At 37.5% G+C, this 25935-nt stretch overlaps 2 protein-coding genes and 1 long non-coding RNA gene across 3 annotated transcripts; 1 reads left to right on the forward strand and 2 right to left on the reverse strand.

The window, feature by feature from the left end:
* The first annotated feature begins 1719 nt into the window (after window positions 1-1719).
* On the forward strand, window positions 1720-9790 carry LOC136247788 (uncharacterized). Its single transcript, XM_066039613.1, has 6 exons — window positions 1720-1820; window positions 4788-4863; window positions 4979-4998; window positions 8518-8816; window positions 9084-9223; window positions 9275-9790. Exons 1-6 carry the CDS (start codon window positions 1720-1722, stop codon window positions 9788-9790), a joined length of 1152 nt encoding a protein of 383 aa, XP_065895685.1.
* Window positions 9791-12025: 2235 nt separating this feature from the next.
* Window positions 12026-14695, reverse strand: LOC136243154 (uncharacterized). Its single transcript, XR_010694756.1, has 3 exons — window positions 13926-14695; window positions 13793-13864; window positions 12026-12265 (listed from the first exon to the last, which is right to left on the reverse strand). It is a non-coding gene; the product is annotated as an uncharacterized lncRNA (long non-coding RNA).
* Window positions 14696-14742: 47 nt separating this feature from the next.
* LOC136247789 (uncharacterized) lies at window positions 14743-21048 on the reverse strand. Its single transcript, XM_066039614.1, has 6 exons — window positions 19759-21048; window positions 18127-18491; window positions 17913-18074; window positions 17752-17858; window positions 14796-15056; window positions 14743-14763 (listed from the first exon to the last, which is right to left on the reverse strand). Exons 1-6 carry the CDS (start codon window positions 20769-20771, stop codon window positions 14743-14745), a joined length of 1929 nt encoding a protein of 642 aa, XP_065895686.1. The 5' UTR covers window positions 20772-21048.
* Window positions 21049-25935: the final 4887 nt, after the last annotated feature.

Here is a 25935-nt window from a genome sequence, read left to right on the forward strand (position 1 = left end):
ACACCTTGATCTGATTTCATTACTTGAAGATGACGACTGGGTTGATTGAAGATAAAAGGAAAGACAAGGAGCAAACAGCACACAAATGCCATTAGTGAGTTTGTTTTTGCGGTGTAAAATGGTGGCTGTACACTGCTTCATTTGGCCTCCAGCTTTGTGAATGTGGTCAGGCAGGTAGGTAGGCAGGCAGGTGAAATTCAAGTTTGGGCGATTATTCTTATAATTTTATATCCGGTCACCTGTAAGATTGTTTTCTGTTGTTGGATTAATATTATTCCGTAAAGGTAATTTTCATTGTGTAAGATGTCTTTAGGATGATTTTAAAGGGAGAATTTCAGGCAGCACAGAGCATTTTAGTGGCGATCCCAACTTACGTAAACTACTGTTTGACTATACCACATATGTAAGGAAAAATTAAGAATTTTTAGTTCAATTAGGGTATTTCAGTATATACCTATAATTTTGGATTGAATTTCCGCTAGTATATCTGCAGGTGTAGGTGACCTCCCTTTTTTCCCTACATTTTTCTATGATCCCTAGTTGAGCATAAAATTCTGAAGTTTTTCTTATACGTATTTGTTTACCTTTGTGATTATACCATATCTGAAAAAAATGCATATCTGTATCAAAGTAGTTAAATTTTTCTCCCTACAGATATGTTCGATATTCTCGTTTGTACTACATAAGTAGTCCATTAATTCGATATTCAACAATGCCAACTTGCTGCATTGGATATATAGGATCTCCTCCAAATTGTGAAGGTTGTTGGAATGTCATGTATTTTAATTAATATGTATATGTATATTAACAAGTACACAAATTTTCAACTAGAGTAGGGACCATAGCACATCAATAAAAAGTACTAAAACAAGTTGGAGTAGTGCACAATATTAAATCACAGTAAAACAATAAGAAGTGTTGTATCCCTACTATGCTCCAAGATCCCATAACGAAACAGTAAGGATATAACACTTCTTATCGTTTTACTGTGATTTAATATCATGCACTACTCCAGCTTGTATCAGTACTTTTTAACGATGTGCTATATAATCCTCACTCTAGTTGAAAATTCCAAATGTTTTGTGTACATGTTTGCCAACATTTTTTGTAAATAATTATTAGCTATGACTGGTGAACCCATGCATACCGCATCTGAAATGGCGCCATGCGCCCTGATTGTCATCTGAAAAGTGAAGTATCCATTAAGCTTCGTTGTCAGCTTTGTTTAATCTGTTACACAGCATACAGCTGTATGTAATAATTGAGTGGAAGTTGAATGGCTCCATTCTGTTCAATGTATGGAAATTTTTCTCTTCTTCTTATTATTACTAGGACCGTGTCACATAAAACCAAGTACATACACCATCGTGACAGCCCCCTGGTGAGGCTGTTAGGTGGTGAAGGCACGATCCCCAATCAATATGTCCCAGTAGTGACCAATATAACACAATAGTGGTATTGTAACTAAAGGCCACCAGTAGCTAAGTGCCAGTATATCATTGGTGTGGTAATGGCACAGTGATGAGTACACAGTATATGTATACAAAACATACAGGAGAGAACTATACCGTATTTCTATAAATATAAGCTGCGAGAAATTTTCACGAGACAAATTTTCGTGTTAAAAATTTTTCACCGGTGTCCTCAAGCGACGAAAATTTTTTAACAATGAACTACATAACTTTATTAATTCTATACGGCCATTTTTTGAGAAGCAGAATGACAAGCAGCGAATTGGAAAGTGTGGCATCTCCGTTCCATGGAGGCTGTGCCTCAGATTTAGAAGTTGTCCGTCACAAATCAAGCAATGGACTGGAGTGGTAGAAGCTCATTCCATGCAACTTGCATATTTGTACATATATACTTTATTTAATGTGTCCTGTAGTAGCTGTCTCACGGAATGGCATCATTACCAACGTGCAGCGAAATAGAAGAAGCGAGACGAACCCCTCTCAGGGAGAACTTTGTTTTTAAAAGACTGCAGCAGGCATATGCCTGACACGCCAATGGCCAAGCCTCGATCCAGGTGGCCAGAAAGTAGTTTACCGAATTCGTTCAACTTCTCGAATATTACGTTGGTAAAAAATTTTCGTGTAATTAATTTTCGTCGGATGCTACCTTCGACGAAATATTTTTAACGGTTTATAATTATAGAAATACGGTACATTATTGCAGTATTGTATGCAGCAATACATTACAGGCAACATCACCAGATAAAAGTTATTAGCCAATATACAGCACAGTATATCAACATCAACTAGAGCTAAATAAGGTTCATCAGTGGTGTAGCAATGGCACAGTGATGGGTGACACATATAATTATGCATACACAACTTGCAGTAGTTAGCTACGCAATACTGTAGGAGTATGCAAACCAGATGAACCAGATAAAGGAAAACAGCCAAGCCAGCCAGAGCCTAGTAGCTAAGCCAGGTGAAGGCAAAAAAGATTAAGCACGTATTGAATTGCCTGACACCGAAGTTCGCCATGCCAGCTGCACAAGACAAGATTGTTTACTTGCATTTTATACGTAACTGTATTGTAAAGAGCGTGGCATATGTTTTCTTGTATTTTTTAATTACATATTTCAGTTATGTGAATGAATTCACTGGCAGCTAGCATGGAGACTTGAGACGTTACAAACATAAAATGCAGCAGTAGACAGGGACAGTGCTCAGTTACAACAAATCATGAAAGTCAAGCTGTGAAAAGGGTGCATGCATGGCACTACAACTGTATCATTGAGAGTTGGCTATAAACTAAAATTAAAGAGCATTAGTCTAGCTAAAATTTAATCATTGGAGCAATTCTTGGTTGCTGATTTTGATTTACTTCATAGTTGGCTATTTTGTCTGCAGTTTAGCTATTTTGGCATAGATATCATGATTTACTACTTTACATGTGCTCTATTCAAGACAGAAAGTCAAGCTAAATAAATGTTCAAAACACAACTTATACAATTACTTATACCTAAAACCATTTAGTTGATGAGATTACATTAATATAACTACTATAAATTTACTTAATCGCTCAGCATAAAAATAATAGTGAACTTTCCCATTCCGATCACCTGTCTTACTAAGGAGGTGGATGCATTAAACATGTTAATGTCACTGTGTACACAAATGACACAACTAGGAGACTTACAATTGTCAATTAAATCAGGCGACCTTATTATACAGTGATCCATTTAGACAGTTTTACTGTATAGTTCAATATTAGAAGTATTGTACAATCACAATTAATGCAGTAAAACACATACAGTAAAGCAAACAGGCGTAACATGGAATGTGATCAAAGGAATCTAATGACAACGTTGAAACCGGGTCACTACTGCTGACCCGGATGACCCACTGTGCTATCCGGGTCAGACCCGGATTTCACCCGGATTTGACCCGGATGTGACCCGGATTAATTGCTAGTCTCGAGCGAGCGAACGAGTCTACATTTTGAGCGTTCGATTCGTGTTGAGTAAATATTGCAACTTCAGACTAGCTGTAGGTTGAAGACCAAAAAAAAAAAAAAAAAGAGCCTTCACCTACTGACAATGGCTACCCCTCACCATAGATCATAGATATACCCTCAGTTTCGTGCTTACTACACTTACTAACAAATGGGCGTGGCTGAGCGTATGTTGGTAATGCGATAAGTGGGCGTGGCTCACGAAGAAGCTACGCGATAGCGTTTATAAGTTTCCATGTCGTCAAACGAACAATTTTGTTTTTCACGTGATCCAATCCGGGTCAGACCCGGATAAATTGTAAACCGGGTCAGACCCGGATGACCCGGAGAAAATGTGACCCGGATGACCCGGATGACCCGACCCGGTTTCAACGCTGGTATGAAATTTGGTGTATGACTTTGACTCATGATGTACTGTCTTTGTGCCAATTTTGGAGAAATTTGAAAAAAGTGGGTTAACATTTTAATTTCTCTGATACTTTAGCATGGAATGACCAAAATACTAGAATTTCCGGAATTATTATCCCAACTTTCCCAATGCTGATGGAGGTTCAGCAAGTTGTTTTGAGTAGTCCATAGTATGGAGAAATATTTTGTAACAAAATAAACTATAGACCATATTGCAAGGTTCAGCCAAAAAAGGCCTTTCTTCTGCTGGACTATGTTTGATCACTTTAGGAATGTGTTAAGTTGTGGAAATGATGATTCATTAGCCACCAATAGGGATGCGGCGATTATGCTGGCATAATTTCGGGCATAATAGGTATGTGTGGAAATCAGGAATTATGCTAGCATTTTGAGGTGATTATAAAGCTTTAACAGTAGGAAAATCTGCAGATTGCACAATTCCGTTAAAAAAGATCGAGATACTCTAATAGAGCAGTCAGAAACTCTAATAGAACAGTCATTGAATATTATTTACTCTAATAAAGCAGTCATATTGAAATGAAATTCTCTAATACAGTAACCAGCTAAAGAATTCAAGACTATTTGAAGCCTAAACATCAATGAAAATGGTCTGATACAGCAATAAACTGGCATTATTAGCCAATTATGGTGGCATAATTTTGGGAATAATGGGCAATTCTCAAAAGCATAATAGGTGATTTTTTTAGCACTGCTCAAAAGCATAATGCTCATTTTTTGGAGCATAATAGCCTCATGCCTAGCCACCAATACTTTACTAAATGAGGACATGAATCGGACAAAGGCAATGAATTAGAATAAGTGAGCTGGTCAACACAACAGGTCGATTGTTTGTTGTGTTTAATTGTAAGCCAAGATTCTTATTTAGATGTGATTACCAATGTGTTTGATCACTTTAGGAATGTGTTAAGTTGTGGAAAAGATGACTCATTAGCCATCAATACTTTACTAAATGAGAACATGAATCGGACGAAGGCAATGAATTAGAATAAGCGAGCTGGCCAACACAACAGGTCGATTGTTTGTTGTGTTTAATTGTAAGCCAAGATTCTTATTTAGATGTGATTACCTATGTGTTTGACCACTTTAGGAATGTGTGAAGTTGTGGAAGTGATAACTCATTAGCCACCAATACTCTACTAAATGAGGACATGAATTGAACAGAGGGGATTAATTAGATAAAGCAAGCTGGCCAATTAGTTACCATTTGTATTCCATTACATCTGTTTAAAACTTTAGAGGATATGTATCAGAGTCAGCGGCGGAGGAAGTAGTTGATATGAGGGGGGGGGGGGCTCCGCTGGGCTGACCCAGACTTATTTCTATAGTTTGGTAAGGTGAGACCAAAAAAAAAAAAAAAAAAAGGTCACAACCAACTGACAAGAGTTTTCCACCTCACCAGATACCATTTCTAGCTGATAAACTACATAAAAATTCTTACATAGCTCGCTGCACACTGACTACTTTATTAGAGTGACTGCTCTATTAGAGTATCTCGATCTTTATCACGGTCTTCAAGAAAGATAATTTCGTTTTGATATCATTCTGAGGGGGGGCTAAGCCCCCCTCAGCAGACCGAAGGGGGGCTTTAGCCCCCTAGCCCCCCCCTTTCCGCCGCCTATGATCAGAGTGTTGTTCCACTGGTTGTCCTTTGCAGAATCTTGATTTTATTTACTGGATATTTACTTATCCTGATATTTGCTTGTGTATTGTACGACTAAATTTTATCATGCAGTGTGTTTTCTTGTTAAATTTCCAGATAAAAAGTGACAACGTACGTTTACGGAAGGCTTGTGGGTTTACGGAATACAGTAGACGCCCGCGCACGAGAGGTAGCAGCCTGCAGCAGTGGTGTATTCACAAATGATGTCTTGGCTATTGAAGCGGTTCTGGTACGAGTCATGACACCTTTGAAAAGGTTCAGAGATGTGCAACTAAATGCCTTCAAGGTTTAGCCCACCTGATTTATGAAAGCCGTCTTGAAACTCTGGATCTCTACTCTCTATATTGCAGACGCCAAAGGGGTGATATGATTGAAACTTGTAAGATACTTCAACGATATTATGACTTGGACCCATCTACTTATTTTACTTTAAATACTGCTACCACCAGGGGCCATTCTCTTAAGCTTTTAAAGGAAAGATCGAGATTACTTGTTAGACAGAACTTTTTTACGAATAGAGTAGTCAATTTATGGAATTCCTTATCTGATTCTCATCATTTCAGCACCAACAGTTGCAACTTTCAAACAGCGCTTAGACAATTTTTACTAATGAAATTTGCTTGCATGGATTATACCACTACTGTACGTACAGTAGTTAACCATGTATAGCTATGATGCGCACGAAAAATCAATCCATAACCACGTGATCCATTTCTAGTTGGAAACTAATACCATTAGGTGGTCACAACATAATTTTGAAACCTAAATAACTTGCTGGAGAAACTAAAACTTCGAGTTATTCTAGCCACGCCTCTCATTTTAGTCTCATACGCGCTAGAAAGAAATTTCATGCCACTTAGTTTGATGGAAGGAAAGCTCAGATCCATATGAAACTTGCGCTGTGCATGTAGTGATAGCCAAACTATGTTGCTGTATAGTGAAGGTTTGTGGGCTTTGCTTCTGTTGATTGCTGGGTTGCTCCGAATCCAAAAATATGTGATTTTCAGCTGATTTTCGGCAAAGAGTAGCTCCGTACCAAATCCACAGTAGCAAATCGATTTATTTCTGCTGTGGATTATAATCAGGTATAGACCTGGACTATGCACGCCAACTATGGGAAGGAACCCATGCTTCATCCGGAAAGCGTGCAATTTTCACGATTTCCAGCACACAACAATCGTGATTCTCGTCGTATGGAGGAAGATAAATAAGGTTTATTGGTACGTATAAAAGTACTTTGATATGCCGTACAGGTTGAAATAGTAGGGGAGTAATTTCATGATTATCGATTTTTTTTTCATTGCGGACCCTAACAAACGGATTCACTTATCTTCACACTTCTATAATTGTACTGGCACACAGATACTTGGATAGTGGAGGTCCTACTGTTACAGTACTTACTATACATCAGTTAGAGAAACAAAATGGAAGTTGTCTTATGCACCTATCAAAGTTTTGCCCCACCTACCCCCATGCGGGCAAGGAGGGGAATTAGGTAGGGATTTGACCAAAGTCTCAGTCTAAGTCCCCTCGTCTGGGGCAAAATTTCAAGTCTAATCCCCCTCCTTTCTCCCACATATCCCCCTCCTTATAACCTGGGGTTCTTATATCGTACCTTGAAATAAAGGCAGAAAGGACACTGGAGAATAAACGATTGATTAACAGCACAAGGATAACAGACCACACCATGCGCAAACGAATATATTAGAATACACGCACGTGTGTTGGTATTAATTCAATAACTGGTATGCTGGTAGTTATTTAGCTTCTGTTCACTGACTGAATACATAGCTATACGCGGAAAGCAAGATATCTTCACAGAAGTAAGTTTTTTTTCAATTATATGGTTAAATTAAGCAGCATAATCTAAAGCCCCGCACCCAGGGCCAAAGTTTTAGTCTAATCCCTTCGTTAGCCCCCTCGTTTTCCCGCATGGGGGTAGGTTGGGCAAAACTTTGATAGGTGCATTATACGTAAACAATTTATTTGGTTATGTGTGACCCAGTCCTAGTAATAATAATAATAATTACATAACCAAGTAATAAGAATAGCTAAGGCCAGGCCAAGTTGATTGACAGTTTATCGTCCGGGATATTTGAAAAAGTCATACGGGCGGGAGGTCATTTTTCATATTTCATAATTTTTTTACATTAAAAAGTAGCTTCACACAGTTGCTAGCTACTTTAACAATTCTTATTTAATCAACACTTTCATTCTATTTTTCACAACTCAACCTCACTCCCCAACATTGAAGATCTTCCTACGATGCATGACTCTTTACATTCAATTACTATTACCATTCCAGAAGTCTATGAAGCCTTAATTTCACTAGATGTTGAAAAATCTGCCGGAATCGATAACATCTCTCCCAGAGTATTGCAAAGTTGCGCTACAGCGATATGTGAACCACTCCATCATTTATTTTCACAATCATTACGTCATGCTACATTACCATCATGTTGGAAAATTCATAAAATCGTGCCTATCTTTAAAGCAGGTGACGCCAACAGTGTTAAGAACTATCGTCCTATCTCATTGTTATCCATTGCAGGGGCGGATCCAGAGTTTCGAAAGAGGGGGGGGGCACCTTTCTGAAAAACAGTTGAAGACCAAAAAAACTTGCTGAAAACCAATTGAAGACAAAAAAAAAAAAAAAAAAAAAGGTCACAACAATAATAGCTAGTTATCCTTACCTACTATATCACGTCGTCATGTAAAATAAAATCCTATTTGTAGCTTCATAGGTAAGCTACACTGCCTCATGAACATTGTGACTGCTTTATTAGAGTAATTGACTGCTCTATTAGAGTATATCGATCTTGTATGCAATTTCTTGAAGGGGGGGGGGGGGGGGGGGGGGCATTTGCCCCAAATGCCCCATCCTGGATCCGCCACTGCATTGTATCAAAAGTTCTTGAAAGGTTAATCTTCAGTAAGATCATTACTCACATCAACAAATCCATTAGTCCATCTCAGTTTGGCTTCACAAAGGGTTGTTCCACACTTCAACAGATGTTAATTCTAACTGACTTCATCACTAACACTTCTTTGCAAACTGATGTTATCTACCTTGACATCAGCAAGGCCTTTGACACAGTATTACACGCGATTTTACTTCAAAAGCTATGGTCAATTGGAATAACAGGCCCATTATGGTCCTGGTTCAAGATCTACCTGACTAACCGTTATCAAAGAGTCTCTATTAATAATGTCTACTCTGACTTGTTACCAGTAGTTTCAGGTGTTCCACAGGGGAGCATCCTCGGTCCGTTATTGTTTCTAGTATATATCAATGATATGTCTGCATATATCCATCTATGCCAGCTTCTAAAATTTGCAGACGATGCCAAATGTTTTAATCACATTAAATCGGTTTCTGACAAGGAAGACCTTCAAGATAACATTACTGCTCTTTTCGTCTGGTCACAGGACAATGACTTAAATTTCAATATAAAGAAATTTATTCACTTATCATTCAAACGCAAATTCCACACAACATACTCAATGTCTGATTCCATTATACCTCATGTAGATTCTCACAAGGATCTTGGCGTGATACTATCTGAAGATCTGAGCTGGGAGAAACATCATAAAACCATCATTGCCCGTGCTTACAGAACACTTGGTCTAATTCGACGGACATTTGTCTGCAATCATTCACCTACTACCTTGGTTAGATTGTACGTATCCTTGGTAAGATCGCAATTACTTTACTGTACTCAGATCTGGCGACCACATTTGATGAAAGACATTGTTAACCTTGAGAGAATCCAACGCCGAGCCACTAAACACATCCTCAATGACTACACCAGCTGCTACAAAGATCGTCTAATTAACCTGAAGCTCCTTCCCCTCATATACATATTTGAACTGCAGGACATACTGTTTGCTATCAAGTCACTAAAGTCACCAACCTACCAGTTCAACATCAACAACTTTATCAGTTTCAACTCTTCTACTACTAGGGCTGGAGCAAGCAATAAACTCTTGATACCTCATCACCTTAACAACACAGCTCGACATTCTTATTTCCATCGGTTACCATCTTTGTGGAATGCCATGCCGATAATGGATATAAACACATCATATCTTACTCTCAAATCTAAGCTTAAATCATTCTTATGGAATCACTTTCTAACGAATTTTGACGAGAGCAACAACTGTACCTTTCACTTCCTTTGTCCTTGCAGAACCTGTCATCAATCCAGACCTCCAGTCACAAACTTCAAACATTTATAATTAATCAACATAACATTGTATAATTGTAGATAATTTTGTACTTAGGCAGGCTGATGGTGCAAGTTACCATCAGACCTTTGGTGTCACTTTTCACCATAAAGCATTAAATAAATATTGCTGAGCTTATTTGATTACGTCACTGTTAATACTTAGCTATTCGTTTATGCAATCTCTCTTTAGAAATCCATTTATTGAAAGTACTAACGAGTCCAGGCTGGGTCACGTTTGTTGCACACACCATGTTTTAATATACAAAAACGAGTTCGGAAGCGTAGGCAATGATTATCACGTGAGAAATAATGAATTATGAAATTATTGCTCTATTCCTAAAAACCTATGCGGGTGGTGACGATAAACTGTGAATTAATTTGGCCTGGCCTAATACTTTTTTTGTCAAAATACGCCACAAATAATTAAATGGAAGGCGTAAAGTACAGGGTAAACTCCACAAGCTTCTTATTATTTGGAATGATCACGTGCGTATTCCAGGGCTTATAGGGATGTGATATCGGGAGCGTAGTTGAAGCATAGAGTTTTGTGACTTCCTTTACAGGTGACAATATGGTTTATTGTGCTGTTGTATAGACGTTTTAGTCGTATTTAACTGCTACGTGGGTTATAGTCTACGGTTTCCGTGACTTTTCGCCGGTTTGTACACATGCTTTTACCTTTATGAAAGCCCATGCCAGGCAGTGGAAGGTGATAAAGTTGGAGAGGGGAGGGGTTAGCTCAAAATTATTTGAGAGTTGTAAGGAAGCTGAGGCTTGTTCATGGTTGCAGTGATTACAGAAGTGGCTGTAAGCATAGCTACTCAGCATGCTCCTTTGTCTTCAGCCCTGCATGCCAGACCCTAGGGTGTTATTACATTATATCTATAATCCCATGCTATTCACTATACATGCAGTTAAGTAGCTACAAGTCTTATTCCCTTTCTCTATAAGTAGGTGATTATGAAGATGTAGTGGTTTTGGGACACTGTATTAGTTGATTTACTAGAAATGGGGGGGGGGGGGGGGGGGGGGGGGGTACTGAATTGTTGAGGGACATGTAGGTGATATAGAGCCTCAGTTTGTGCAGAGTTGTCAAAGTAAGATGCTGCTGTTATCCACTGTCAACAGGAACTGTCTCAAAGGAAAAGTAATGTTGCAAAACTATACAGAAGTGTGTGCTTTGCTAATGCTGCCATGTTCCATTTAAAATGATAAGCAGAAAGTTTGTCATTTACATGCAGCTATCAGCCTATCTGTCCTTACACAGAAATTCCCATCCAGAGTCACCTACATTTTGTACTATAAAATGACTCAGTCGATGAATGTGTGTGTGCGTGCATGCGTGCGTGCCCAGCTTACCCATGCGTGCCATGCATTGTAGCTATATACAAACACGGTATTTATCATGACACATCAATCATAACTGTATAATTATATTGATACTTTTGTTAGCAAGCTACATTGTATACTTATAGTACTTCAACATGTTGGTACACTTTTCCTTGCAGCACAGGTCGTACCGTAGGCACTTCTTTACTTTTTAACTCTATTATCATGTCAAAATGAACAGAAGAGCTATGAGCCAATTGCATATGGGTAAAAATTTTTTCTGAATAATTTTCTTTGGTAGATGTTGCATAACATATCCAATGATAATCTATTTTGCTGGGTTTTTCTGTCAAAACATACAAATCAGTCCCATAAAAATCAGCAGCAGCTTGTAGTTCAACTTGAGTTGCCCAAGTGCCAGATTTGGCCATATGTTTCAAGTGACGAGCCATGGAATTATTGAACAAAAGGGTGCTGTACACATCTTGATTTGCAATGATATGAGAGCATAATTTTTTTCGTACATTCATATGATAATCTTCATCTCCATGTACATACACTGCTACACTTCTAAAAAAGCAGTTTCCATCTGGCAACACATTTTTTATCATCTTTCCTTCTGTTAGCAATTTTCTGGTAATATTAGATATGTTTGCTGATGACAAACATCTGGGTGGAATTGGATCGTCAGGAAAGTTTCAACATTAAAATTTTTGTGAACATCGAACCAGTATAAACAGCCTATAAATTTAGTAAATCAAAACAATGTTGAAACTTTATAGTAAAACACCTTCATGATCTCATCTTTAAATAGTGAAAACTTCTCCTGCTTTGTTTCCAGGAATGCTTTATTCTCTACAGAAAAATAATTTAAATACAGTATGCACATATAGACCTTACAACTTACGAAGATTTTCTATTTTATTTTCAATAGATGCAAGTGCTTCAATAGCACGTGGTTTACTCTTTTGAATCACGTTCTGTTTTTCATCACTATTGTAAGGGCTTCTGGAGGTAATAAATTTACACCGTCTCTGAACACAACACTTTTTAAGACATTCTGGTCCCCCAAATTTCCTTTTGTCCAGGCAAAAACGGCACTTTCCACAATCAGCTGCTTTACAATTCTGACATTCACCACACCGTTTTCTCTTTCCTGTGAATTTGTATATTGATACAATTATTATCAAAACAACAATAACAAAATCAATACAGGATAACCTGAGGTATTTTTTGGAAATAAACAGGTGACCTTCATGTAATTCGTGCAAATCGGCTATGCTATAGCAAAAATCTTAACTGTTATATTGATTGAAGTAGGGTACCAGTGAAATCCCTACTTTGGTATTATGAACCAATGGTGGTTGCATGCCAATGTGGGACTGGCACTGAAGGACAAAACAACTGAGGAAGGCCAGCTATTTAAAGTGATGGACAATCTTCACAGTTATTTTTTGTGAATATCAAGCAGTCAACCGGAACATCAAATGTCATTGGTGTGAACAATTTAAGACATGATTGTACGATATACAAAAGGGACCCTGGGGGTTTACACATTATCACAAAATGGCAACAGCCTCACAATACCTTCATAGCACCTCGGTGGTATTGGTGAGGTAAACCCAATAGTGTATATGTGACCGGGCCTGCGATAATAGGGCATGTGGGCACATGATTTTTGCCTACTTTTTCACAATTTCATCACACATAACTTTTTGTATCATTATGGTATGGAATTTCAATTTTCAACTCTTAGTGAGCATTTAATTGGCATCATGATGCAAGTTACAGAATGGAAATATACTTTTCCAGTACTGAGATATTACCTGTAGAGTGATGGGGTGTAGTTTGTGCCCACATGCCCTGTTTTCGCAGGCCCGGTCACATATGTAGCTACAGATGCAATATAATTTTTAAAAATTTATGTGTTAAGGCTTTACGGCACAAGCGCTGAAGGTCTGTAGGACACCTGGTCCTACAGCCTGGTTACAGTTGGTACATAAAGTGTGTTTGAAAAGGTAGAGAAAGGAGAAAAAATCCATCACTGGACCTGGGCAGCCTCGAACCTGCAGCCATCTGTAATAAGTTGTAAGCAGAAGGGGTGACTAAATTATAATTTTAATGTACTGTATATCAGACAACCTCATTGTTTCACTATTTTTATGTCCTGATTGAATTCAAAATTTCCTAATTTTAATTTGCATTTACTTGTTTATTAACTTTTTTGGTATGACTGTGATCCCATGCATCCTACATCAAAGAAAGAATGGCACTATAAACATGCCACAAAATTAATTTTGCATCTGAATGCATGCCCTAATATTCAATTAATGAGAAATGAAGTGGCCTTTATGCTTCTATATTATCCCTAGCATTACAAGTGAAGAACAATACGAGCAGCGCTTCTGCAGTCAATCCAGTTACTACAGAAAATATGGTTGAAAAATGTGGAGATAGTGTGCACAGCCTAACGGGAAGCCATAACATGCTACCATAACCTAAGTTAGTTAGTCAGTCAGTAGAATAGTCACTGAAGCCACTACACCTTTTAAACAACTGAGACCATGTACATGCAAGGTTAAAAAATCTATATTAAAAGATAGAAGCTTTTAATTAGGGATTCTGTCACAAGAGGTGGTAATGGAGGAAAATTTCAATACTAGTATGCCCTATTATAACTAACCAAATTTACTGCTCCCATTTGTTTCCTTCTTGACATTACAGATCATATCCGGATCATTGTCAACATCAGTGCCTATAATACGTACATATGTAGACACGTACATAAAATGTGAAGATGTAACCCACAGGCTTACCTAAACTGTTCTTTTTTTTTTTCCTTTTGGTCTTCCTACTGATCTTAGGCTTGCCTTATTTAATGGGTCTTCTTTTACTTTAAGTTGCTTTAAGGGTAAAGGGCATGTAGAGACATTAGATTTTCTTTTCACACGCATTGTCCTATATTTCTTTGTCAGTTGATTAGCTCGTGAAATTAAGTGAATTCTTTGCTTGTATTCATTGCTTTCATCAGCCATTAGGCACTTCATGACTGGGATTTGTTCTGAACTCAGATTAGTAGATGCAGTTTGCAACAGCTCAGTGTGAATGTGGTTTACCTTGTCATCAATTTCTTTCAATACACTGATATCGTCAATCATGAATACGGCAGCACTACACTTTGCTAAATTGTCTCTGATTTTTTTCTGCATGCTTAGTAGAGTTTTTCCAGATGGATGATATGAGGGTATTGTACTATGAACTGCATCAGGATCAGCATGGTTGCCATCATAGTCAACTTCTTGGTTAATATTATGATCTCCTGTGTCAGTATGGTCGTCCACTTTACCAGCACAGACAGTTACATCAATTACACTGTTTGGCTCAGACTGGTTGACCTTTAAAAAGGTTTCTTCTAATATCATATGAGGACTTTCTGTTAGGGATATTGGTAGATTTTTCCATGACCAGTCCGTGTGCTCAAAAATGCTAAAAATGTGTTTGCACGGGAGGTTTTGTTTAAGAAAATATGGACATGAACAAGTACCATCAGTGATGTTGACATCATACACTGAGTTCCCACTTGAAGATTTAACTTCGTATATGCCGTCTTTTGCATGTATCTCTGATATAGAGTCAGCTGGCACTTTTTTGGATCTCTCCATGTTGGCAATGCATGAAGTCTGTACATTAAAAGGACGATTCTTCAGAAACTCTGGGATATCTTTTCTTGGTACTCTGTGCAGGGATGATTGCTTGGCTGTAAGAACAGCATACTCTCTTTCTTGGTCAGGAAAAATGCAATGCAGCAAAATTTTAGTTAGTGAAAAAATTGATTTGTCATGCCGTAAAGTCAAGTAATGGTTTTTAAGAACATTGTTAAATGATTCCACAAAATTATCAGTATTGATATTTGCATGGTACACCTGCCTATATACATGACTCCACAGCTACAGTATAAAATATAGCAATGATGGCACAAATCAAATAAAACAATTACAGTAGCTATAAACAAAACCCAACCAGTTTACATTTTTGTACTATGAATATACTGGCCTGTTAAAGTTGTAGTAAAAAAAGGCAAGTAAAGCTGGACATAGCAACCTTAATTGCCAATTGTAAAAAGAAATGATATTATACAGTACGATAGTACTGACCACAGAAGATTGGGCGTGGCCCATGATAAGACATCACCCAAAAACCAGCCTCGCTTTTCCCTGATGACGATGAAGCAGGTTAGGTTAAAACTTAGCCTTCCAAAAACAAGCCTTTAGATTGACCCAAAACACTTTCAACAGTTGCTATGAAATTGTTTAAACAGAATTTTCTAGTGACTTGCTAACTTATGTAGTAACTGACTGATGCCTTCAGACAAGCGCAACTCGATAGCAGTGCTTGATTTTTTCACTGTTTGACAATGCTTTAGTCGGACACATGCCTTTTGGTATATCGTAATTCGTACTAGTGATGTGCGATATAGGATATTTTCCTATCACGATTATTGCACACAATTATCACGGTACGATATATATAATAGTTATACGGACACAATGTGGAGTCTATGAAATTTATAAACCCGAAGGCCCGGGCTGTAGCGCACGAGCGAAGCGAGGGCGCTACTAAGGGCCTGAGGGTTTATAAATTTCATAGACTCCACATTGTGCCCGTATAACTGCTTTAGACTCTATTTCACGTTACACTCAGATTACTTACCTCATCCACGGCTGTTTCTGCTGTAGGCTCGGCGAAAGCGACTGGTTTTCTTACGATAATACTAGCGCCATGGCAACTATGCATCCTCACGTGACTAAATAATCGCGCTCGTTAAATCACTGCACGTGAATAACGCATAGCGATTGGACAAACCCGAATTTGAGCATATGTCATATTGTGCTTGGAGGCGTGGAGTATATTAGAAAACAAGGTGGAGTATATGAGATTTATTACCCACCCAAAACAGCCTAAATAGAGTCTAAATCACAATATACAAACTCATCACTCAGCTTGTGTGCTTACACCGATGACACTTGCAGCACTAATCTATTAGAAGTACAATACAACACGGTACATCACTTGCATACAACATTACAAGCTCTTATATCAAAAATATTACAGTGTACAATGACATCTTGGGTACATTTTTCTCTAATTATAACTAAAATCTATACTTCGGCTTATATCATGATATAAAGATTCTATATCATATCACGATATAAAAAAAATTATCACGATATTTCGATATATGTCACATATCGCACATCACTAATTCATACAATGCATTCTTCATGGACTTACCAGTGTCCTCTTTTGTGTCTCATTCATCTTTGCTGATGGCAAAAGGTGTCAACTTGGCGGTAGCTAGTGCATGATACATGTAGCTTTCCTTCGCAATGAAAATTATCCATATATTTTTATAGTGGTTACTTTAATTGCAGTGGTGCTTTTTGAACAGTCCTTGATTCGTACAGTAATGCTGTGTAACAAACATAGCTGACAACGAAGCATAATGGATACTTCGTTTTTCAGATGAATACTTTGTTTTTCAGATGATAATTGATAGGGGCACTATTTTTTTATTTTGATGTGGTATGTGTGAGTTCACCAGTCATAATAAATTTATTTTACAAAAAAAAAGTTAACAAACCACTAGAGCTGGGCGATATCACAATTTCCTACAAGCGATATATCACCACCTGAAACATCATGATACTACTAAATATCACGATATCCATCCTTAAGTGGTATAGCAAGAATATTTTCATAACAAGTACTTTTTTGGATATAACTTGGATGGCAATTCCATCTAAGAATTGAATAAATATGTGTAAATATGTAGAATTACACTAAATACAGAAAACTACTAAAATATGATATGTTATGATGATATTACAATTTGAAGACGAAATCAGAGGTAAATATCCCAATATACGATAATATTGTGATATTGCCCAGCACTACAAACAAGCTGGCGGTACACAAAGAAATAGAATTTTCAACTAGAGTAAGGATCATAGCACATTGGAAAAAAAGTGCTTGGTCATTGGTTTTGCTAGTGACTTGGCCTAGCTAACCTAGCAGAAGAAAGCTGTTAGGATAAAGGAGGAAACTGGCTGCTCCTAGTCCGGGGATACAATATACCACTTAAAGCACTGCCTATGCTTGTGTGTACAAAAATATAGCACTCAGGATCTTGAGGCAAAAGCAGCACTCGGCTTCACCTCATGCTGTATTAGACTCTCAACACACCCCCTTGTACTGTATTTTCCGTACACACGTCTGGTGGTACTTTAACTATAACATAAAGCATACTTTGTGGGCTATAAAGTACTTTTTGCCCTAAAGTGTACTTTTTGAAATATAAAGTAAATTTTCTTTGATCTCGCCCACCCAAAGATACTCTCCATGAACACGAATGCCGTTATAAGTTAAATTTGTTTTTTTGTACCACATTCATGTGTTACCCAATGCATTCCGATGAAAAAAAAGACAATATGCAAACAAGTCAGATTATTTTCAACCAATCAGCAGGTCATATTAACTGAGCTCTGCCCAAATATAAATATACTGGTAAACATTTAAAAGTCTTTCATTATCTACTGGTAACAGTAATTATCTGCCTATTAAAGAGTGATAATAAATACTTACAGGTTTGCAGTTCAGCCACTGGTTTATCAAGTATTCTTGTAATGGCAAGTTTTCTTTGTACCAGCTAGATGTTTGAATCTGTGTTAACATCTCTTCAAATTTCTCATCTGTGTGACAATAAAGCTTATAACACAGTATGCTGCATAAAATTTATCACTAACTTGAAATAGCATATAACAAGGTTCTAAATGATGATTTAACTGTTGCCTTATATTCAAACTTCACACCATTTGATGATTTGTTTATCCATCTTTCCACTGCCTGCAAACTATGGAAGTCACACACCAATCTAAAACACTTTGGATGTACCACACCAATAGCACCTATAGAACAGTTCCAACTCAAAGACAATTAGCCATGTTAGTGAAATCATACCTAATTCTTGTGAGCTCTTATCAGTCATGAAGAATTTTGGACTCCACCGTGGGTTCCATTGCTTAATAATCTTAAGCCCTTCAGCAATAAGCTCCTCTGTTTCATATTGGGGAATAATAGTGCCAACAACTCTACCTATTCCAATTGATGTCTTGACAACAAGGAAGTAACAAGGAAATCCATATCTCAGAGTTTTATAAACTCCATCCATGCAAGTAATTACGTTACCATAACATTCTAACCATTCTTTCTGCTTCTTAGTTTGGTAAACAAGTAAAAATGAGTCTTCCTTGCTAAGATCAATATCTTCAGCTGTCTTCAAAGTGCTAACACTTTCATTTATTTCAGAAAGTAGGTTTTGATTCCTAATAGTGAACATGCATTAGTGAAGTATTACATTTTAGAGTACAAAACAATAAATTATGTCATGATAGTGATCATACAGTATCATTACAGTAAGTTATACCCCTTACACATAAACCAACAGTACATGCAGTAAAGCGTCCAGCTGAAGTAAGATAAAATGCATACAGAGTACAGCTTAACTGTAGGTTTTATTCTATAGAACACACACACAATGGCTGCATTTAGCACAAATGCTGCACAACAAATTCCATATATACATGTTTTTCAGAAACGATTTTAAGAAAACCAGGCACGCATCCCAGCCAGCTACAGGCCATGATGCCAAATGTGGGCCTGTGGGTATTTTATAGGGTTATACGTAGGCACACTCCATTGGCCCAGTGTGAACACAAAAGTGGTCCACACTCCTCCTTTATTTTTCTCATACTAGTTCAGTTTTGTGGAATACACTTTAAATGGTTGGCCAAGTGGTATGCTACTGGTGGAGCAGTAGATGTCTGGGTTAGGCCAGTTTGGCAGAGATCTATATAACTTTTGAATACTTATGAAAACCCTAGCGAACCCCATTATGAACCACTAGTGTGGTATTGCACAATGTGCTTTGCAATTTAGCAATGATACGTTTTACACATTTTAGAACAAATCATTGCTCACATGTAGTACCGGATATTACAAACAGTTGTAGTACAGTAAAGGTCTTTTGTAAGCACACACATTTCTGAAAAATTTATGTACATATGGGATAGCTTGTAGACTAGAAATACCACTTGCGTGTCAGCTTGAATGCAAACTTTAGACCATCAAGTGAGGATAAAACAAAGCAGACATAATACTGTACATATATAAGCAGGTTTATTTGAAAATATCTGATGGGAGAAACTTTTGCATGATAGCTGCTTGCTCAATACTCCAACAATAACATTTTGATAGAGTACTGACAGAACTACCAATACAAAATTAATTTAGAGCTGTCAATACAAAATGTTTTCCTCCATAGCCACCAACTGCTATTCTGATTATACTGGTAAGAACACATGCACTGTTGATTCAGATAAAATGTATTTTAATAATTTAAAGCATTGTTACTCACCAGCCTGGCAGCTACATGTATGGATTTTCACCACAGATGAGGCAATTCACCACTTTTAAGAGCACCTGGTGGCCAGGATAATCCTGGTATTATGAAATGCTTATAAAAGGTCATAAACTGCTATCAACCTGCTACGTTTATAATTATATACTGCATATATGCATGATGTAACTTACTGTTCCCCATATGTGATACACTTTTTGTCTTCAACCAATGCATCAGATTTTTCAATAGCCTTGCTTTCTTCACCTAATAAAATGGATTTGCCTTCTTCACCTGATGAAATAGTGTTGTCTCTTTCTCGTAAGTTGTCTCTTTGACTTGATGAAGTAGAGCTGTCATTATTACCAGAGTTGTCTTTTTCATCTGAAGAAGTATATTTGTTAGAAGCCATCTTGTATTCACGAAAGAAAAAATTAAGCTGATTTTTGTCTTTTTCTTCACGTAGCAGGTGTAATACAGCTCCTTGGTCAAATTGTGAATTTCGTTCTTGGATAATAGCCTTCTTCACCATAATTCGTACATCTTCAGCATTGGGACAGTATGCTCTATTGAACAAAGATGGTTCTTTGTCAATCACACCAGTCTCAAGGTGCAGTGGTATAAGTTCGTTATTTACCCACGTTTTCAAAGCCATTCTAAGAGCCCTTTGATTCAAAAGTGAGTCTTGCACCAATTCAGATACTTTAGCCTCTATCTGTTGCAAAGGTTTGAGACAAATTTGATCTGCTACAGATGAAACATCATGAGAATGAGCAGAGTTCATTGGTACTTTAATTTCAAGGATTTCAGTTCCATTGGACATTTTTAGTAACCGCAAACAAATGGCTGCTTCACAGCCAAGCCTTCTTGTTCCAATAGCTCGTCTGTTTTTCTTTGACAGTTTCAAAGATTTGAGCCTGCCTTTGCCTCCCCTCAAACACACATATGTATGTGTCCAAACTGACTTATAGGAATGGACTGATTGCTGGAATTTGATAACACCACTTTCTCTGGATGTGTTCTGGTTCTCTTGCACACCAGTACGAATTGTGAACTGACACTCGGTTTGAAGAGTAAACTGTTTCATCCAACTCTTCCATAATTCTTCTGTGTATGGTGTCATGTAGCCAATCACTGAATTGGTAGTTGGTTTCCCTTTATTATCACCTGAGGAGTAATACTCAACCTTAGGACTTAGCAATTCCATGCAACAAGGTGGAATGTCATCTGTTGGAATGCATCGGCAAAGATTTGCAACATTACTTTCTTAGTGAGACAGTTCCTGTCGACAGTGGGTAACAGTAGCACCTTTACTTTGACACTCTGCACAAACTGAGGCTCTATCATCTGTATGTCCCTTAACAATTCTGCAATATTCGGCCCTTCTTTTGCCAGTAAAACAGCTAATACAGCGTCCCAAAATCACTACATTCTCCTCACCTGCATATACAGTTACAATATAAGACAATCTTTTGAAAGCTAAGTATATACAACCAATCCATGGAGTTAATGGTGTTCTAAAAGAAAGTATAACATCCCACAAAGATCTTGGGATTATATTTGACGATCACCTAAAGTTTGGCAACCATACTAATGCCAAGGCTATTATCACCTTCTGGGAGTTAAGAAATCTTTTGATTACTTGGAGCCTGACATGTTGGTGAAGCTATTCACTACATTAGTATATACCAAACATACCTCCTACACTTGAGTATGGCAACTCTGTTTGGGGACCAGCATTTATTTTGGATCAAAAGAAACGCTGATAAAAGTGCGACATAGAGCCACTCACTGTTTACCAGATAACTCTTAATTATGATGAAAGATTATGTACATTGCAGTTACCATCATTATACATCAACGACTTAGAGGGGATCTAATTCTATTGTACCAAATGTGAACAATTATTTTTAGCTCAGACTTTGATACTATGCAAACACCAATAAGAGTACATGAATTTATAAACAATTTAAACCTTTTTCAAAAATGAAATGTAGGGCTGATTATTTCTTCAACAGAATTCTTAATGACTGGAAGTTTACTTGACTATGTTGTGAATCCAGATTCAGTAAATAGTTTTAAATCTCACTTAAGATTTAATTTCGTTTTGTGTTGATCCATATAAAGGTATTACCTTTACAAGTTGTGAAAAAAAAGAAACTGCCTTTACAAGGTGCTAATGAAAATGAACAAAACTTGAATTGTAGTTACTTGACTGCATGTATAGTGAATAGCATAAATAACAATGCCAGTTGGGATAACTAGGTGTACTGTAATACCCACCCTAGGGTCTGGCATCCTTTGTAGCATGGAATAACTAACCAGGGCAGTAGACTTAGTACAAAAAAGATTGGTTACTCACGAAAACCATATAACCCACGTAGCAGTTAGGATACCACACAAAAAGGTCTATACAACAGCACAATAAACATTGTCACCTGTAAGGGAAGTCATAAAGCTCTATTCTTCAACCATGCTTCCGATATCACATTTCGCGGTCAATTAATCGATACGCACGTGATCGTCCCAAATAATAAGAAGCTTGCGGAGTTTACCCTGTACTTTACGGCCTCCTAATTAAATAATGTATGGCTAAACCACTGCACATAAAAATATGCACTCACCGGTAATGAAATAAGTAAGGCCACTCCAAATAAATTCTCTGTTTCCCGTCCTGGACTCAGGTCTCAGGCATATTTGCATGTGGGCGGGCGGTCCATTTCCATTATTTCATTCTAAGATTGGCTAGCTTTTCAAGCCATTATTTGCCTGGCACAGCCAAAAAGGCTGCATAAAAGCATGCTTAAGCTTATTCCTTCCTTTGTAAGTTGCAAAAATAACTCAAACGTGAAGTTTGTGCTGACTTGATAGCACTGCTGACACTGTTTCAAGATAGCTTTTACTGAGTCTATCAGCATGCAAGAATAACCGGAAAATAATGGAAGAATACGGAATAATGGAGTATTTAGAGCTGGCAGTAGCCAGATGCGGGCGGTGGACGGGAAACAGAGAATTTATTTGGAGTGGCGTAATACACGAAGGGATAAACTAAAAATGGATTCATCTCTACTTGCTGTAATTACGAAATTCACTATTCCAAATAACACTGCCCAATAAACAAACAAAATAACTTTGTGGTCCCTAGCAACGAATTCGTACAACCGGTTTGAAAAACGGGTTGTAGTTTATAGCAACCAACTAGTTCAGGGGCGGATCCAGGGGGGGGGGGGGCTTTGGGGGCTGAAGTCCCCCCCCCCCCCCCCTTCATATTTAGGCTTTACTTGATCAATATGCTGAGTATTATAATGAAATTTTGTCTTAGCATAATTATATGATCACTAATAATACAAATACTCATAAAACCACCTTATAAACATATTTCCAAGGCATTATCAGTGGATTTATGCTAAAGTTAATGCAACAAGGGCCCGGATCAGCATTGGAGGTGTACAAGATCAAGATACTCTAATAGCGCAGTCAGCTAACTACTCTAATAGAACATTCACTGGAAGCATGTAGTCGGTTCTGTTATGGAATTTTTCCAAATCTGCCTGCACCTATACATACAATGAAGTAAATTGGTCTGTTTAAAGGGCTTCATTCATCTACTTGTGTAGTTAATATGTATGACAATACTTAATTCAGGTACACAATTTCCATTGAAAATGCTCTCAGATTCAATCTTGTATTGTTCAAATTTCAAAATTTTCCACTTTCAACATTATTATTCTAACATGCACCTATTCAGTGTTGTGCAATTGTGAGAGGGGTGCATCATGTACTTGGTTGCCTGTACCTACCCAAACTTTTCCATTAGCAAAATACTTCAGAGTCAGAGAGTCATACCTATAATCTAAAGGCAGTATATAAAATATCTACAGGCAGAAAATATTATGAATTTTATGTGGAAATGTCTCCAAATTGCAGTATTTTAGCATCTATTTTTCAAATTTTTCCTGGGGGGGCATGCCCCCAGACCCCCCTATTTCCAGCATGCGACGCATGCTGGGAAGTGTGCTTCGCACACCTCTACCCAAGAGATTAGTACCTTGAGTTAGCCCCCCCTTTTATAAATCCTAGATCCGTCCCTGTAGTTGATATGCGCTGCACGTTTAACCGGGCATTAGATACTGCTTGCAGTTGAGAAGCTCAGTGAGAAGACACTTCGAGTTAAAGGAATTGTTAGTTGATGGATGAACAGAATACCACACATCGAGATTTAGTGGGTGTGTCACATGCGTAAGGAACTCGGCCAGTTAAAGCCAAGTGTAATTTTACTCATCCAGTTAGGACAGCAACTGAAGTAGCAGGGACAAATGACACAAGAATGTTTACAGCTGAAAAGGTGTTGTAAGTTGAGTAGGAAAGGGTCCAAGAGAACATATAAGAGGAATGTCAAGCATATTGGATATTTAAGTAGAGCAATATATTAAAATTTGTTTGTTCCTTGCTTGACTACATAATGTGAAGTGATTTTCCAATGATATAACTTTTTTTATTTCCAGATTCACACTTTTGGCTGTATCTCTAGCGTTGAAGGCAGAAAAAGTCTGTAATAAATTTCAACATGTTTACCCCTTCATTTTATTGGTCATCACATTGTGTACTGCACACAGTTTTATTGACTGTAGAAACTAGTCTGCCTTTCTATAGAGTAAGGGTCTGGTCACTCTCACATTCAAAATTTGCGGTGTAACACTTTTAAAACTGGTAATGCTGCCTAATCCATACGGAAAAAAATCTTGGTTATATTAATCCATATGGAAAGAATCATTGGTTCTCTTTGGTTAGCAGCTGTTGCTGATGTTTTTTGAGAACTACTCACTTTATGTGGCTGTTGGATGTGCCATTCTTGCTAACATCAGGGGTGTACACAGGAATTTTGAAAAGGGGTTTCCACTACAGCTAAGTGACTGTTATTAGAATAGTTTATATTGTCTGACTGCTTTATTAGAGCATCTCGATCTTTTCACCAAAATTATAATTCAGAACAATGCTATAAGTCTTGCTATCATGTGAAAAACTGTTATTTAACTAAGATAAAAGTTTAAAATGTATCCAGTTCCATGACAGATTCCAGATTCTGGAACCCTGAAGTTTCAATTTCTTAATGTTTTAAGTACAGTGTAAAATCCAAAGGGGTTTCCTGAAACCCCTGGAAACCCCCTTCCGTACACCCCTGCTGACATTATTGTGACATCACTGTTTAATGACACCTATAAAGTGACCAGACCCTCTCTCTATGCAGAGGGGCAGACTAGATAGAAACACTATTAACATCTGTAACGTTAACCATGCTAAATTTCTAGGCCTAACTGTTGGTGTTTCTTTTTCAGATACTCATAAGTTAGACTCTAAATTGATGAATGTTCTATGAGAATACAAAGAGTGGATTCTAAAAAAGAATTGACATCTGTTTTTCATTTCAACACCATTGTGCAGTGGCATAGCCAGACTTTGCCATGTCTGGACACTGGGTGGGCAAGTCATATTCAGCCATGCAACACACATACACATGCCCATCTTCATATGGACATAAATACAACATTTCAAAGAATAGTGTTATGCATTATGTAACACTACTGTATGCAAAATGACTAATATAACCTTGACAACTCTAACTAGCTATTGGCCTGCTTAACCCATATATACATCTGAACGTGTCTTTATATAGTTTATGCCTGACTATAGGAAGAAACTTGAAAACATGAGGTGTTTTTAATGCTCTTTACACATGATAAATATGCCCTGCCACTAGACTAGAAACAAAGAAACAACTGTTGATTGAACAAGTTGACCACACCATTTAAACTATCACTAAGTAGTATCCACATTACTAGATGGGTGCTAATGTCTCAAATAACTTCCTCTATTCTCTGATCAGAGTTTGGACGACACCAAATGTTACATAACTTATTCCAAATGTAAACTGTCCAGCTCACTACTGGTTGTTTGAGCTGTGTTATTTATTCTCGTATAATAGTTAAGTACACTAGACCCTCAGTTATCCAACCCTCATTTATCCTAAATTGGTAACAACTGCTTTATTAGAATATTTTGAGTACAAATGTATGTCTATTAGAGTATTTCAACAGAGCTCTGGATATAAGTGTATAGACTTCAGTTTTACAAACAATTGATTTATCTTAACACTTTTACCATTGTCTGAGACACATTGGGTTTCAGATAGCCAAGGGTCCACTGTACCTTCACCATATTTGACTGGTTAATAGCCGTGGCTCTTACAATAGCTGCCTCCAGATAGTGGCCGCTCTACAGCCTAAAATTATTGTCATAAGAGTTGACCTCAGATAAGAGCCACATCTTGTATCTTAATATGCTGGTACAAGTGTTGATAAGACATGTTTGGA

The sequence above is a fragment of the Dysidea avara genome, chromosome 2 (genome assembly GCF_963678975.1).
Source record: "Dysidea avara chromosome 2, odDysAvar1.4, whole genome shotgun sequence".
Taxonomy (NCBI): Eukaryota; Metazoa; Porifera; class Demospongiae; order Dictyoceratida; family Dysideidae; genus Dysidea; species Dysidea avara.

Bases quoted from the DNA above. Each gene is read 5' to 3' on its own strand.
- LOC136247789 (XM_066039614.1), bottom strand. From the start codon at position 20,771: ATGGAATTGCTAAGTCCTAAGGTTGAGTATTACTCCTCAGGTGATAAT. The intron at 18,075-18,126 runs GTATGATTTCAC...ACTGTTCTATAG, and splicing joins TAAGAGCTCACAAGAATTAG to GTGCTATTGGTGTGGTACAT. The intron at 14,764-14,795 runs GTACAGACTTCA...CAACATGGAGAG, and splicing joins TGAAGAATCGTCCTTTTAAT to ATCCAAAAAAGTGCCAGCTG.
- LOC136247788 (XM_066039613.1), top strand. From the start codon at position 1,720: ATGACAAGCAGCGAATTGGAAAGTGTGGCATCTCCGTTCCATGGAGGC. The intron at 1,821-4,787 runs GTAGAAGCTCAT...TGATCACTTTAG, and splicing joins TCAAGCAATGGACTGGAGTG to GAATGTGTTAAGTTGTGGAA. The intron at 8,817-9,083 runs GTCCGTTATTGT...TACCTCATGTAG, and splicing joins TCCACAGGGGAGCATCCTCG to ATTCTCACAAGGATCTTGGC.